Source organism: Trematomus bernacchii, unplaced genomic scaffold (assembly GCF_902827165.1).
Source record: "Trematomus bernacchii unplaced genomic scaffold, fTreBer1.1, whole genome shotgun sequence".
Lineage (NCBI taxonomy): Eukaryota > Metazoa > Chordata > Actinopteri > Perciformes > Nototheniidae > Trematomus > Trematomus bernacchii.
The window spans coordinates 11,865,720-11,882,814 of record NW_022988043.1 but is presented as its reverse complement, the minus strand read 5'-3'; the positions used below and the strand labels follow the sequence as shown (position 1 = coordinate 11,882,814).

The following is a 17,095-nucleotide window of genomic DNA, read 5'->3' as shown; positions in this document are numbered from 1 at the left end:
ATACATGTAGTAGAGAAAATGTTCACAATGAACCTCTGAATTGTAGTGGGGTAGAAGTACAAAGTAACACAACATTTAAATCCTCAAGTAAAGTGAAAGTCTGTCAAAATTGTACTTAAGTACAATACCTGAGTAAAGCTACTTGGGTACTTAACACCATTGTTTGTAGCCTATGAACAAAATCTTAGACAGAAAGCCTTAGCCCAAGGTCCATTTAGGAATGTAATGTATATGGTTGAAGGATCTGAAAAATCTAGTTAAGTGGACCTTGAATTAACATACTATTATTGAGGTCAACAATCAAACATCATGCTTATGTATATCCTCAGCAGACCTAAACAATATAAACACTGCATTGTCTCTTGTACCAATACACATAATGCATACATATATGCACAATAGGGTTTATCATACTAATAAATAAAATATAACTCCATGGATAAGTGTGTGTGTGTGTGTGTGTGTGTGTGTGTGTGTGTGTGTGTGTGTGTGTGTGTGTGTGTGTGTGTGTGTGTGTGTGTGTGTATTATTTTTTTTTATGTCGAGAGATTCCTTTTTTTAGCCAACATGATTGAGGTTTTGAGCGACAGCATTAACCTCAACAACAAAGCTACACGTTTTTCAATCACAATTTTGACTACAGTCACACTGACACAGACCCAGTAGGCTTTGTCTCGTTTATAAAGAGGAAACAAAGTTGGTTTTAAGTGGGAATCAGAGTTAGCCTAAAAGCTTAAAAAAACATAATTCCTGTCACAAGTACTTTGTACGAGCGAGAGTACTTTGGGCAGAGTATTGGCTGGAGAGTATTCAAACCAAGAGCTTTTAGCTATAGATTTTCATTTAGTTTTAAAAGCCTTTCTCCTCCAACGCTTCCACTTATTTTGTCGGCATGCATAGAAATGTCCATGACCTCCACTCAAATGGCTGCTCCTGTTTTCTTAGGAAATATACAATCCTCCACTCTCTGTGGAACTTAAACCCTCTCACTCATCCAGCTCTCTCTACTTTACCGTGACCCTTGCATCAATCTCACTGCTGCAGCGGTGAAGTGACAGAATAGATGTAGAGGCATGAAAAGCCTCTTGAAAGAGAAAAAATATATATTAATAAATAACATGTTTTGATGATTGGGAGTGGAATGCAGGAAAGTGGGTTAAAGCACACAGAGGATGAAAAAGAGAAAGAATAACAGGGTATGATATCCAGCCGTGTTGCTGGTATTGCTTTCACCTTGTGAGTCGGTGTGTGTTTATATTAGTTAATTTTAAACAGCAGAATTCTCAAAGCTTTCTTGATTTCCAGCAAGAACGGATAGTTATTCAACATTGCAGATTATCATCACTCGTGTTTTGAGTAATGGTGGGTATTAAACCTCAATTCCTTGTGGTCAGTCAGTGAAAACTACTGTATGTCTTTTGTGGCTTTAGAGATTGGTGTAAAGTCGGGAGGCTGTGGCGGTGTTCAGATCAGGGGAGCACAGGTTCAAACCCCACTGCAGTCAGCATGTCGTTGTGTCCCTGGGCAAGACACTTCACCCCAAATTGTTCCTGTGGGGATTGGCCAGAATATTGAGTATGTAAGTCGCTTTGGATAAAAGCGTCTAACAAGTGACATGTAATGTAAAGTAATGTCTGAGAGACAGCAGCAGTGTCCTTTTTAAAACATCTCTGGCTTATTAGAGATGCTACCCAATTGCTTTATGGGAAATGTAGAATTACATTTTTTGTGCAACTCGATCCCCACTATATGTAATTAAAGGCAGGAATTATCAGCCTCTCACAACTCCCTTAATGTCTTGGGAGAGCAATATCAAATCTATATAGAAGGCTACCCCTTGAAACTCATTTAAAAAAAATGAATGAAAGAGATGCACATGTTTTACTGAAAGGTACATATTTAACTTTATTTTATGAATCCTAGTTTCACAACATTAATTGCTGTTTGTGTTGAACTGTACACAGAAAAGCTGCTTCTTCCACCCTTTCTCTGAAACAGGTTGCAATGTAAGCTATACTCAAGTGACGCTCAATTACTCACACACAACCACCCACCACACACAGAGATCCTTCCCCTGTTGTATTCAAGCTGAGCTGAAATCTCTCATCCTTCCCTTTTTGGAAAAAGATAATGATGCCATCACAGCTCAAAGAAGTCATTAATGTGTGAAACAGCCATACATGTAAGACATCAAAGCACAGCAGAGTCCACACTCCCGCCCACTAATGGGTAGGCCACCCTACAATATTGTTAATAGCAACACAAATCTCCCTTTGAATCACTTGAAAATATGAATCTCCTTACAAATGTTACTTGTCAATAAAAAATCACCATCAAATGTAATCCAGCGGATAAACAGATGGACAGTAATATCATCCAATATAAAAAGTGAGAAGTGGGAGGAGAAATTCCTCAGTAATTGGTATGAGATCAAATGCAATACAAGGCTTTAAAGAGCGTTATAGCCTCAATATAATCCCATTAAAACACACTGAAGTATGTCCTAAACACATTATACCATAAAATAGTCATGCTTCAAAGGGACAAATCTCTATTCAGATGAATTTCCTTTCATAGATAATCCTCCCAGTGACACATGTTTGCAGAAAATGGGAGCATCATATTTATTTCCTTCATACATTTTGTTTTTGAGGCAGGGACTGATAGCAATAAACTTTCATTGTAGTGTTCCTCTAATTGTGAAAAAATACCACAATTTGCATGTCCGTTTTGTTTTATTTGCTGCATATCTATGTGGGGAAATCCTGTTGGTGAATACTGCACATTATCCTTACATTTATATGACTTTATTATTGTCTTACAGTATACTTTCTCTGATCCTGGGTTGTAAGGTAATGTCCTGTTGATGACAGCAGTTATTACATTTCCTTCAGGCTACTAGAAGCCACCCACTGATGGTTAAATGAAGGTTTAATAGATATTCATTTACATTCAATATTTAGGATTCAGGCAAGGCTAAAGGAATGAAAGTTCCAGACTTTGAAAACCCCTTTTCCAAGGGAATAAATAAGCAGCAAATATATACACTGGGACTTTGTGTATCCCATCAAAACATGACCAATTGTTTTAAGTTCAGCTGAAGTTTTATGATCAATCACAACAGCTACTGGAGAGAAATGGTGTTGGTAACTAATCTCCCTATTTCTGATATTAGATGTTGAGATTTTGTAAAAAGAATCCTAGCAACCACATCTAGTATTGTGTCAGAAGAAAGAGCCCTTTTATAAAGCTATCTAATCTGTCCCTGTCAAAACATCTCCGCTGAAGTGGTTGAACCAAAATGTGTTTTATTTGAAAATGAACTAGAGATTAAATTGCTTTATATGATTTATGTTGATGCTGCTGTCATCTATACTTTATTTATTGATACATTTTCTCTAAAATGAGCTTGTATGGCATGCTGTGTGACAATGCACTCTTTCATTTCAGTGACATTATTCTCTGGTGTTTTTGCACGTTTGTAAAAAGAAATTGCGACGAGTTGTAAAGGAGCCATCTGTGTTCATTTTTGGATTCACTCTTCAGCTTGGCTTAGTGCTAATTCTCAACTGTTAGCATGCTAACATGCTAAACTAGGTGGTCAACATTGTAAATCTTCTGAACATTAACATGATAGCAATGCCTTTACGTTAGCAATTAGCTAAAAGCAGAGCTGTACAGGTCTACTGCCACTTAGCTTTTGTTCAATGCTTTTGTAGACTACTGAGAGGTATATTAAAGAAGAGCTGCACATATGCTACTGAGCTCAGATCTGCAGTAAATATTCACTCTAAAGATAATCACTCTGATGATCCTCTGTGGTGTGCTGTCAGTGCTCTAAAGGTGAATTCATTAAAAGTAATTCTCAAAATGCTCTGAAGTTAGTAAAGTAGGCCTTTTGAAGCTAATGGTTTGTAAAGTGGCACTTTGAAAACATTGTGACAGCAGACTGTGAGGTCGCTAACATAGTTATGAAGGTTTTTTTCGGAGGCAAAACTAAAGACATCGGTGGTCACAAACATGCATCCTTTTAATATTCAAGTCTGCACTGGTGGGAAGTTAATTATATATTTTAAGCTTTATGAGCCAAATCCACCAGAAATGTGATGCAATACCTGGTAGCAGCAGCCATCTTGCTATTGTGTGGCCTGTTTGTTTAATCCATCTTCTATGTCTGTCAGAAAAGTGGGCAATTTGCAAGCAGCAAGTGCTCTTGCTATAAAATGTTGAAGTAGGGTTGGCTCATTCCTACAATGCATCCCCACCTTTTCCTCCTTCTCTCCCACTTTTGGTTGTTTGAAGTGGCAGTTGGAGAGCTGTAACAGGAGTATCATTCACTGTAATGGTGGAGCGTCCTCCTCCACAGCCCTCACTTAGATCACTTAATCCACTTCAACAGTCCAGCGCTGTGCTCTGTGTGTACACATCACATTCACAATAGGAGGTTAGACAAAGACTTGCGCTGACCTGTCAGCTTGCACTAAAATTCCACACTGAACACTTGAAACCCTTGTTCCCCAGCTCACGCATCATGGATGTGAAGGCCTGCCACACTGCTATGAGTCAAAATGTAGAACTTTTTTGGCAAAAAAATTGATCACACTATGCTTTATAGAGCACAAAGAACATTATATGTGATAATTATTGTTATATTAGTGTTTTTCATTCAAACACTATACTGTATGCAGTCACTTTTTAACACAGTCTGTGTAGACAAAGTAAAAGATGAAAGCTTGAAACTGTAAAGACATTGTAATAAACTCACTAGCATTAGCTGATTCAATGTGAAACTTTACATTAGAGAGTCATTGATAAAGCGCTATAATAAATATAAGGATTATTATTATTATTAAGCATAATCTTTCCTCTCAAGAAGTTTCAGAGGCTGGTTTGTAATTTCAAAAATTTGGTAAAAAACAGTACTGCAGGTTTCTTCATTCAAGGGCAGAAAGCTATAACCTATAATGCAGAATTACAAGTGTTCTGCAGCTGACAGCAGGCTGCAGCCAGTGTAATTGTGTGGTAGTTGTATTAGATTGCCAATGAAGCCTTTATAATATTGCCCTGGGCACGCACAGAAAAGAGACAGGTTGTTATTTAGTCCATTAACATGTTGCCATACACACTTGTGAGTTGGGGATTGGGGATTGCAGCGACTTGGGGACAAGTCAAGTGTTGTTTCATGAAAATGTAATACCTGTTTGCAGGAGGGAAAGGTTCTGCTGTCAGTCACTGTGGGTTAACCCTGGGACATGAGTCTTTCACACCTGCAGTCCATGTTTCACATGAGCTACATACTGGGACCTATGATCAAATAACATGTTAAATTAGCCCCACCCACACAATCTGCAACATTTTAGGGCTTTGTTAAATACTCGATTCTGATGATTATCTCTTAAAATCCGCCATGCTTTTACTTTTGGAGCCAATGCTTTCCAACTTTTTGTAGTTTTGAATTCTGAATAAGTTATGACATGACTTGAGAGTATCTATACCCTGTATTGCTTATAACAAAGATACAATATTTGAGTCCTTTTTCATCACTGAACCTTTCTTTAACAATTCAACAAAGAGTCCTAGTTGCAGAACTTCTCAGAAAGTCTCAGACAAAATACTTCACATATTCATTTAATAAGATCAACCACAGACTAGAAAAGAGAGCAAAGGCATTTTGTTTTGAAGAGGAAAGAAAGACTCAACTAGCAGCAGTTGTTTTCCACTGTAAGCTTGAATTATAACATGGTACAGTTTATCTATAACAGTGAGTCTAAATGCTCTACACATCATTATGTACGTAGCAATCATTTATTTATCAGGTCATGTTATCCAGCTGACTGGACATTAGTCTAGGTAGCGCCAAAGTGTATTTTATATTTTTTTCAGTATTATTGAGAAAGTAGGTTGCACAGTAGCTATTTAAGGTACAGATTTTAAGACTCTTTGCCGCTGAGCAGTCATTGACAACAGGGGGAACAAATCATATTTTTAATTTGAAAACAAAGCTGACTGCAATAAACACAGATATTCTTCAGATTCAGAAAGCACATAATAAGGCAAACACTGAAAAAAACAAATATCAACATCCAGTCCTTCAGAATGTACAGGGTCACTGTATGGGTATGATATGATAAAGAAATTACAAAAATATCAGAACAGTGTAACATCTTATGGTCCCGTCTTTATCACACATATTACACTTTTTCTGTGGTTTCTGCAAAATGTCCCTTTCACACCAGTGCAGTTTTATCAGTAGTTTCTTTAATGCGATTAGAGATCTGTCAAAGTCAGAGCCACAGCCTTTTTTGTATATTGTAAGAAATAGTTATCTTTTAGGAGAAAAAACATTTGTAGTAAATACTGCATGACAGACAGGCTGACACAAACTCACCTTTTTCCAATTGTATGTCTATATATCACTGTTAAGACCGTACAGTAAAGTAATCAGGTATTAAGGTGTCAGGAATATTAGTGTATGAGCACGGCACTGTTCAGTTTGAGAAGGTTATCAGAGGGATAAACTATTAAACAAATTAAAATGTGTCAATTTAATACTTTATGTGGCAGTCAGTACTGAACAACAGAAAGATAAAGCTCTGAAATGCATTTCCTGTGATTACAGTACAACGCAAGTGATATCTTATACAGTGATCAGCCTATCAATGTTTACTCATAGGCTTTGTATTTGTATTTCTGTATCTTGCCTTGGATTAATGTCATTCAAGCTTGGGGTTGAAGCTATGCTGCAGTAACGCAATAACACCAAGAACAAAGTTTGGAAGCAAAAAGGCAAAAAATACAGTGAGGAAGAAAGCAATGTCAAAAAGATTCTAGTTAATGGCACCATGCTTAAAACAATCAGTCTGAAACAGCAGTAGCCATGAATAATGTATTTCACGTGCATGTGTTTGGCAAAACAGGAGACACAAAGAGGAGTTTGGTCCTGATTAATTCAGTGGAAAACTATAATACAAATCGTACTGGATAATATGTTTTATTGTTTGGATTCATTTTCTAATGCTATTTTTTTCAAAAAATGAATCTTTAAAAGTGACACTCAAAAACAGTGTTTAAAAAAAAAACACTCCTACAGCAGAGTCCATCATGTTTCATCTCTGTGCAGTCGAACACTCAGCAGGACAAAATGGTTTCAGAAGCGCAGCAGCATAAAGGCACTGTGTTATTTCTACAAGCCAAGATAAGTAAATCCAAGAGAAACCACGACTGTATCGCTGACCACAAGAGTCCAAAGGTCCAAACAAAAAGGAGTCCAGGCAGGAAAAGCAGGACCGGTTGATCTCCCAACATCAATCACACAGTTTCTCTGAAATCTGTCACACAGACTTCGGTTAGCCTCCAGAAGAGTCTGAACTGAGGCCGCAGAACCAAGGGCAAAGGTCGCACAGCACCGAGGGCACCGAGGGCAATCTTGTTAGTTTGTTTGTTCAATGCCGACAAAACACACACACACACACGTACACATACACACACACATTCACAAAGAGACTGAGCTCCCACCTAACTCAAAATTGTATGAGAAAATACATTTTAAATAGGTAGAAAATAAATACCAAGCTGCATTTTGAAGGAATAGTTTGAACATTATGGGAAATTTGCAGATAGTAAGAGGAGAGGATTGACACAACTGTCTTCTGTTAAATATAGAGGTACATTCAGCAGCCTATCTTAGCGTCAACATCTGGAAACAAGGGGAAGCAGCTTGCCTGGCTTAGCCAAAGATAAAAACATTAAAATAAATCAGCCTACCGGAGCCTCTACAGCTAACTAATTACCAGGTTGCATCTCAATTGGTTAATCACTATGTTCAGTAAGTGGAATGCCGATTTGACTGATTTAGGCAAGAGCAAAAAGTGTGTTATTATAAAAAAAGGTTAATCTGGTTTGAGGTTTTAAATTACCTGAAGGCAAAAAAAACATGAGACAGAACAAAAATATAATAAATAGAGAATACTGCATTTCGAGATCACATTAATATAACTGTGCAGTTCAATCAAACCAATAAACCTTTTATTTATGCAACTATCCACATGTAGTGAATAAAGCCTAAATGCGTGTTGAATGTGTTTAGTGCATCTACAGAAAAGAGCACATACGCAGTGGGGGCAGTATATCAGGATTTGAAATTATGTTGGCAGCAGCCGCTGAACAGATGACAACTACAATGGCATTACGTTTTGAGGAGAAAACATCTTCTTTAATATAACTGTTAATCTTATAGCTATCCTCTCAATTGTTGCTCTTATTTTTTTTAGCCTTTAGGTACACAAAGTACGAAGGAAAGCATGTGAACAACGGCGATCCATGTTTTAGCTGCAAGTAATGTGTTGGTTAAAAAAAAGTGTAAAGGAATGTTATCGAACCAACAACAGCATTGTCTCCAGATTCAGTGCACATGGACATTCACTCATCCTCACAACAACAACAAGCCAATCCTTTAGAGAAAAAAACGAAATCTCTGTGCTTGGTTCTGCTTGTTTGATTTGATCAACGGCGAGCTAAAAGGTCAAAAAGGTCACTGTCCAGAAAAGTCTGTTTGGTTAGTGCCATTCAAATCCGTTTTATATACATTATAAATTGTACATAGTCGTTGGAGACAAGGCGGATGGCCTGGCCCTTCTAGTAGTTGACCTCGTAGACCGTCGCTTTCTTATCTCCTGAGCCCGTCACAATGTACTTATCATCAATGGAGATGTCACAGCTCAGCACTGAGGACGACTCCTTTGACTGTAAGGGGAATAAAAGATGTGTGAAAAGTGCACTTAAGGCGGAAAAAGCCAAGGATGAAGGCTAAGTGTGTGGGAGATAGATATTAGGCAGAATATTTATTTTCAGTCCAGTCCATAATAAATGTAAAGTGCAGTGGCAGCTCCCAGTGCAACATCTTTTAAAGATCCTGATGAAGGCTTCTTCTTCAAATGTTTGTGTCCTTGATATGCAGTGACTTTGAGTTTTTAAGATGCCTGAATATTCTGTATTCAGCACCTCCACTTGTGTGTTAGCGCTGAATGGTTTTTGGCTGTCATGCTCAAAGACATTTCCTTTCTTTATTCTTTCAAATCTTTGAATGGAAATTTCTGGCACCAGGGTTGGGCAAATATATTCCACTTTGTTGTAAATGTACACCAATTAAGTATAGTAGTATTATAAAAAGCTGCCTGCATGTTCTTGTTCTTTACACTTACCTGGAAAATGCTGGCTCCATACGGAGTTCTCCATGCATTGAGCAGATTGTCTTTTCCTGTGCTCACAAACCACTTCCCTGCAAAGGATGATAAACTGCATTAGGCCACAATCAAGAAAAAAAAAAAAATGTATTATGTTGACATTTATGAAGCAATAAAGCTAAGTAACTCAGTCACATGTTGAGATATTTAGGTCAGAGTTAAACATTTTATTGAGAAAAATGGTTGCAAGCTGTTTTGAAGAATATAAGACTTTTCTAAAATGAAAGAAAATTGAGGACACCAGCTTTTCATTTTAACCACTAGAGGGAAAATTGAGACAGAATTAGTGGGACAAATATAATACCAGCATAACGCTCAAATACTGACAGTATGGAGGGCATTTCTGTGTGCTTTATACCTTTTTACTGACCAAGCTTAATAAACTCTCAAAATATTATAATGTTGAGATATTTTTAAATATAAGTACAATCCTATATTAGATTTTAACAATACTGTACTGACAGACCAACTGGTGGCTTCAAAACAAGTCAGGTTAATTTCCAGTATATTACAAATAGTTTGTTAGGATTTTATGTTTTACGTCCCAACAGGATTTGTCCCACTCCTTAACTTATACTGCAGCAGTATAAACCAGCTATAAATTGTAATTTCTCATCAAACATACAGTATCTCTCAACATAGTAAATATTTGTGTGACAGTTCTTCACAATTCACACAGAATTTGATAAAAAAGCCAAATCACCCAAAGATTTAGTAGATGCATATTTGTCTTTATCTAAAACATTGATAGAATTAGGAACCTGTTTAAAGTGGTAAGGATTCTTACCACAGTGAGCAAATCTGAGAGAGAGCACGCAGCTCTCATGCAGGTGGAGCTGGTACTTGTCAGGTTTGGTGACATGTAGGACCTCCACATTGTTGTTCTCCATCCCCACTGCCAGCCACTCGCCCGTTGGACAGTATCCCAGTGAAAATATCTGCAATAAAACAAGTTATTAAATCGTATTTATCATACGCTTTATGTTATATAACTCCTCTCGTATATTATCCTACTGTGTTTTTTTAGCAGATGAATATTGTGTTTGTCAGCGTGGGTGGCAACTAATATAAACATATCTATTGATGCTGGCAAATCCCCTTATGAACACATTCATAAGCATTTCATGCTTATCTGTTAACGCGCATGACTGTTTCAGCTCATAAAATCATATTGAGTAAGTAATGTCCTGCTGGCAGCAATTATCAATCATAAAGGTGGGTCAATTAATTCAAATGTGTTGCCACAAATCACAGCAATATTTGTCCAGATCATTAAGACACCTGACGGCTCAATAAACCTTGTAAACACAATTGTATTTTTTGTCTTTGCCAACGCATTGGTGTTTAACTCGCTGAAGCTGTTTTTAAGGGGGTGGAGGGGTTAGTACAGATATTATTGGATGGCATTAGCACTTTATTGGTCATGTCTCTCCTTGTCTGGCCTGCCCTCTCTGAGCTCTCTTTAATGCACACTCGTCTCCTCCTGAGCACACTGAGAATGCCAAATTGGTCTTTTCAGGGAAATTGCAGTAATGGCCTATTATTGCTGCTCTTCTTCTCACCTGACAAAACCCTAAATTCTTACCACCAGTGTTATTAGTGTTAAGGGCATTTGAGCACAGAAACCCTGAGCTCGGTCTAGCCTTTATAGCAGGTTAAATGTTATAAATGTTAATTACTGCAATAAATCATCACAGACACTGCAAATGGCAATGAGTTGGCCTGAGATGCACGATTTTCAACAATCTGTGTATTTGACTTCAACCACCAAGCAAATCTGTATGCATTTTATACCTGGAAACTAATTCCACTCTGCTGCTACACCAACACGTACGGACATTTAGCATGCATGCAGTGACACCAGCAGTCCGTCAGCTGGTGTAAGTGTTTGAGCTTGGTTAAGAACACAGAAAGGGTGTTTGTGTACCTGGGAGGTGAAGTCGTGCTGCTGCAGCTGCCGTCCCTCTCTCAGGTCCCAGGAGCGCACAGTGTTATCCAGGCCTCCTGTCCACAGCTTTGTCCCATCATTAGAGATGTCTATACAGCTGGCCCCATCAGTGTGGCCCTGGAACTGCCTGCAGAAAAACACAAAGCCAGACAAACCCATGTAGTAGTGTTCATCGTATCAAATTACACATGGACATTTGTATCTCTTCTTGGAGCTCTTAAGATAGTACGCAGATGAGGATCAGCACAAGTTGTGTGTCGACAGTCTTTGCAGTGTTTTTATGGTAACATATAACAAATCAGAAAACGGTTATAGACAGTAATAAACTATACAGACATGTAGTTGCTATATCCCAATTAAGTGAGAACAATTATTTATAATGGTTAGTGAAAAAAGGTAAATTACAATTTTGTCATGTATTACTGTACCCTAAAATATCCTCCAGATGAGGAACATTCAAGTTAACATGTATACATTACCATAATTGCGAGATTTAAATGAATGGTTTTACCAGCCAAAGAAAACTTAAGTTGCTTCCACAACAGTTCAAATATTTTTGGATGAACTCTCAAAGCATATTTCCCATGGAAATAATTTACCCTTACAGATAATGATGGTGTGCTGTGGCTGAGCAGCAGGAACACTTCTTTATGACACAGAAAACCTTTGATATGGTGGCACTGGTTTGTCTGATGTTTTATGATGGAACATTTAGAATAGCAAAGAAAAATGCCGTTTCCTGGTTATAATCACACACACAGAAACACACACACACACACACACACACACACACACACACACACACACACACACACACACACACACACACACACACACACACACACACACAGAAACACACACACACACACACATTCATAAAAGTAAAAAGAAAAACAACAAAATAGTTTCTAGTCTTGGAAAAATCACCTGCCTTTAGGTGTCTGTTAAAATGACATATCTTTAAAATGACTGTCTTGCAAAGTATGGTAGAGCAATCAGTTTTAGACTTCTGGACTGAATTAGAGACTCAGATCCTATAACTGGTTTAAAACCCCTCCCACAACGCCCTCCACAGCTCCTTACCGAACCAGGGTCTGGTTGTGTAGGTCCCACACGGCTATGTTTCCGTCGGAGCAGCAGGAGAAGCAGACCTTGGAGTCTGGGCTGATAGCCAGAGCATAGCATGCAGGTGCTGAAGAGGTGAGTTCAGCCTTGATCCGTGGCGTTGGTGTAGCCAAATCCCAGATCGACAAAGTGCTCGCCTCGCCCCCGACTATGAGGGTCCGCCCATCCGGGAGTAACCGACAGGAACGGATGTAGTTATCTCTGTTCTGATAAACACACACACAGTAGTTTTGTGAAAAAAAGGATCACTCCATAAACTGCTTGCTGTAAGGAGTAGCAGGCAAAACTATAGAAAGACATTCTGTATTCCACCCATATATGAAGTAACACTGCATGGGTGAAGGGCTCATCACACTCACAAGGCAGTCCAGCTGGGAAACAGGGGTCTTGTTTCCAGGGTGACTAATGTCCCACACCTTGACGCAGCCCTTGCCGCCGGTGTAGACGTGACGCGTGGGGTTACTGATGGTGACAGCACACACCACCTCCCCGTGGTTGAGGGTATTGATCTGTCGTGCGTGGCGCGGGATGCCTGGGCCGATCAGCGCGTCAGGGGGAAAAGGCACAGGCTGCATCTGTCCATCAGCACTCACATGAAAGGAGTACGCTCTAGAGGAAAGAAAATGTGACAATAGAGGTGGAAGTGTGGGTAAACGAGCATGCACATGGGAGAAAGAAATAAAAGTAAATGGGGATTTATTAAACGAAGGAGGAAACATACGGTTTTCCACCAGGAATGCCTGACAGGTTGGGAGGAAGGCCAGGGACACGCATGTGGTGGTGAGGATCAAATCCTACCTATAAGATGTGAGAAGAGAGGTTAGAATACAATCAAACAATAAACTCTAGTTTTCATGCTGCATGTTTAAAATAATCTTTTGACAAGAGACATGAACTGGCTTTTGTAGCTTGCATACTGTATTATCTGAAAACTGCTTTCTGTATTAATTGCACCGTAAACTACGATAAACAAGTGAAGAAAAACTGTAACGTTAAGCAGCTACTGACAACTACAATATAAATAATGTAATGTAATCACTGAAAATCAGTTTGTTTTATGGAATTCACACTTTTTATTCAGCCACACGTTTATTCTAGCTTTGTTTGTTTTGTTTTCAATCTGTAAATCACCAATCAATGCTGACTGAGCATCCAACCAAATAAAACATTTCTACCTTTTATCCCTACAAATTATATTCTCTCACTTCTGGCACATTTTTCCATGTTTGCCATTTCGTTTTAGTTTTTACGATTCAAATGTTTCTGATTACACAGAGAGTGTGAACAGATATGGTAATTTGAATGAGCACTAGAAGCAGGCACACGGTTAGAATGCTTGAACTGCTTAAAAATAAATTCCTTTATTTTATTTTGGCCTTTTCTATTATAGATGTTTGGTTACCAGTTCTCGGCATGCCAAACATGGAGTTAATTCCATACTTGGTACTATGCATACATATGTCAATGAACTTGTGTATGTTTGTGTACCACTTGTGTGCGTCCGTAAGCTGCCACTGCAGCGGCTGCGACCGCACTCATCTGTGGAGAAATGTTATGCAGCCCGCTGTATGCTGCTGCGGCTCCAATCAGCTCTCCGTTCATACCCGGGTGGGGAACCATTCCAAACGGACTCGGGTACGAGCAGGGCACAGCCAACGGCGTGCGGAGACCAGGAGCTGCAAGACAAAACACTGTCTGACACAAGTTGGGACATTTGCATCTGATGTTAGAAGGCCTATTTGATTTGATTTCAAAAGTCTCATGGATGCATTCAGAGAGGTTTGAAGTTCTGTTTGCAACACTCACCAAGCGCCTCAATTCCTACAGGTTTACCAGGGGCAGACCTCAGGCTCGGGGTGGAGGTGCTGCTCGGTGTCGGGGCGTCGGAGCGGGATGTGGGGGAGCTGGACTTGGACACAGGCGTTGTGGACTTCTCATTCTACAACAAAAAAAGGCTTAAAATCAGGTAAATCCCAAACTGATCAACAAATTCACTTAAAGTGAAACAAAAATCTAATTGTGAAAAGATTTAAGAGAATGAAGACAAACACAGCTATTTCAAGAGGAGAAACATTTCAATTATAAATGTGCTTAAGCTGCGATTTAATTTATGATACATACAATTGATTTTCTATAAACGCTTTCTGAACCTGATATTATCCCGGGTTTTTTCACATTTTGCCATTTATTCACATTTTTCTTATCATCCTATTTACCTTTTTGCAAACTCTGACAGGAGTTTGTCTTCATTAAAATCAGGCCTTGATTCCCTTATATATTTTACTCACAATGATTTCATTTGTTCTGAATGCCTAAAAATAGAAAACTACCCTGAGAAATGATGAAGAAAAAGATCAGAGGGCTATAATTACCCCAACGACTCACCAAATTAATCTCTTTGGATTTGGATGAAGGTGTGCTGCTGGAGGAGGCGATGGAGGACGGGCTCAGTGGAGCATCCTTCTTCGACAGGCGACTCTTGTCCAATCCGTTCTCCCGAGGCGAGTGGGCAGGACTTCCTCGTGGAGACGCTGGATCCTTTGGTGGGTGATCACAGGCAAAGATTAGAAAATGTAAAGAATTTTCATAAATGTTTTTACATTAGACGCCAGGATGTGTTGTACCTCATTGGAGACATCCACTACCAAGTTGTCATCGCTCTTCTCTCCATCACTTTCCTGGGATAGACACAGAGTAGAAAAACACACACACACTTACAGTTTTGAAAAAATCTTTGTGTAAGATTTATACAAACTACCTAAGAACTTTTACATTGCATTTGCATGTACATTTATCATTTGAAAATTAGCACTCCTTTCTTTTTCTCTAAAAAGGTCAATTTGAGCCCAGACTCCATTTTAGTCCACGTGACTGTGGTAATAATCACAAAACAAGAGAATCAAGTGCTTCTGCTTTTCATTCACAAATGAAAAAAGGTATACATATAAAAATTTACCTAAGTCATTAAAGGTCAAACAAATGATGATGACTCACATAGCGTGTAGAGGCCAGATCCTTATCCTCAGTCTTCTGCTTTTTGCTGTCGGAGGAGTAATCGCTTGAACTCCTGTGCTTCTCTCGGGTCCGAAAGCTGGCCGAGGGGGACACAGATGAACTCTGGAAGAAACATGAAAGACTTGAGTGTCCCAAGTAATGCTGTGTTTTTATTTAAATATATATTTAACCATCTTTATCCTTATGTCTTAAAGCAGCTGTCAAGCTTGTTCAGCATGTCCTGTCAAACATTCAGTGTAAAAACTCATAAATGTTATTCCATTTAAGTCCTTTGTTTTGGGTGAAAATAGATATCTTCCAAACAAACTAGGCAAATAAAACATCTGCACTACGAACAATAGGAAGTAAAGAGAGAACATTTGTTTGTTATATGGGAGAACCAACCCTTGTATATAGAAAATGAGATTGCATCTATTATTGTCAAGTGAAGTAAATGAGACGCAGGGGTATTTGGCAATTACCACTAGTACTTTGGGCCTAGCTTTTCAGGTTACACTTGAAAGATATCCAATAAGGAATCTTACAGAGAGACACAGCTGAAGAGATGACACATTATGTTTGAAGATGTGTTGTGGGTTGTAGCTGATCCACTGATGTCTCTCTTTTCTTAATCAAATATGGCATCTTTTAAATAGCATTAATGACAGATTAATCCTCTCTAAGAAGCAAAGATAAAAATAAGGTCAACTGAACATGTCCCCTCTTGCTCGGCCTGTCCCTGCTGATCTCTCTCTCTCTCTCTTTCGGAGGCTTCTTCTTCACAGAGAGAAGGAAAATAAAGCAGGACCTTTAACTCGACCTTTCCACTAACTCACGCTTGTAACCTTTCCACTGCCCTTTGCCGTGCTGCAAGTGTTGATGACAAGATTCAGTGGGGGAGGAGTGAGTTTTGGTGTGTGTGTGTGTGTGTGCGTGTGTGTGTCTGTAAACGGGCCACACTTGTACCTGTTTACATTTTAGTACTCCGTATGTGCAAACAATGCTGAGATGTCAGTGTGTATTCAGGTGTCTCTCCTTGAGTGAGACAGAGCAGGTTGAGCCCCCTCCCCACCTTTACTCTATCACACGTTTTCTAGTCTCATTAGATTAATTAGTCTGTAAATTAGCTCTTTGAAAAACATCAAGGCAAATTAATTTTGCTGCAGAGACAAATGAAGGCTCCGCCGGCAGTACAAGCGTGTGGGAAGCACTGTGCGCTGTGACTGGGTGAAACTATTCATTTACCATCACACCGTAATTATATTTGCCTCCCATTTCAAATTGATTCTGCAAGTCCTGATAATGATACCTGTAACCTTCACTGTGCTGCTCAATTACAGTTTTGGAAAACAACTTTGGTGTCTCTCTTGATGCCCAGGATGACCGAGCGTCTCTTAATGTCGTTAAGTAGCATGAAGTCAGGACTAATCCTCAAGGTGGATGTTAAGGCTGCATTAAATGTTAAACACTGTTTAAAGAGAAATAGTATCAGTAAAAAAATAACCTGGAGCTTTAAGAGGTGTTTTTATCATCATGATAACATTCTGTACTTTGACTCTGTAGTTTTGTCTTGTTGTGTTTTATTACCTAGAGACTATCACTGATTTGAATGCCTTTCACTTGCCTTTGAACTTCCTGCTCATTCACACAAGTTACACCTGGAAGCTGCCTGATCTGACTCGAAAGGAGCAGCTGGGGTTTAGGGGTCTTGCTCAAGGGTCCCTTGGAAGTTCAATTTGTCTACCCTTTTGGCTTTCACTGACCCAGTTTAAACAAATTAAGTTGC

The 17,095-nt window shown here is 39.0% G+C and overlaps 1 protein-coding gene across 2 annotated transcripts in view; it reads right to left on the bottom strand.

Annotated features, from left to right (window-relative positions):
• Positions 1 to 5,971: 5,971 nt before the first annotated feature.
• LOC117473204 (transducin-like enhancer protein 4) overlaps positions 5,972 to 17,095 on the bottom strand; it is a 29,049-nt gene continuing 17,925 nt past the window's right edge. For both annotated transcript variants that reach the window (XM_034118721.1, XM_034118722.1), the window contains exons 9-20: positions 15,310 to 15,432; positions 14,940 to 14,993; positions 14,701 to 14,853; positions 14,122 to 14,254; positions 13,804 to 13,991; positions 13,037 to 13,113; positions 12,675 to 12,924; positions 12,274 to 12,521; positions 11,170 to 11,317; positions 10,030 to 10,180; positions 9,201 to 9,277; positions 5,972 to 8,742 (exon numbers count right to left, since the gene is read on the bottom strand). In XM_034118721.1, the coding sequence (XP_033974612.1) occupies positions 8,635 to 8,742; positions 9,201 to 9,277; positions 10,030 to 10,180; positions 11,170 to 11,317; positions 12,274 to 12,521; positions 12,675 to 12,924; positions 13,037 to 13,113; positions 13,804 to 13,991; positions 14,122 to 14,254; positions 14,701 to 14,853; positions 14,940 to 14,993; positions 15,310 to 15,432 (1,710 nt within the window). In that variant the 3' untranslated portion in view covers positions 5,972 to 8,634. The remainder of the gene's footprint in view (positions 8,743 to 9,200; positions 9,278 to 10,029; positions 10,181 to 11,169; positions 11,318 to 12,273; positions 12,522 to 12,674; positions 12,925 to 13,036; positions 13,114 to 13,803; positions 13,992 to 14,121; positions 14,255 to 14,700; positions 14,854 to 14,939; positions 14,994 to 15,309; positions 15,433 to 17,095) is intronic.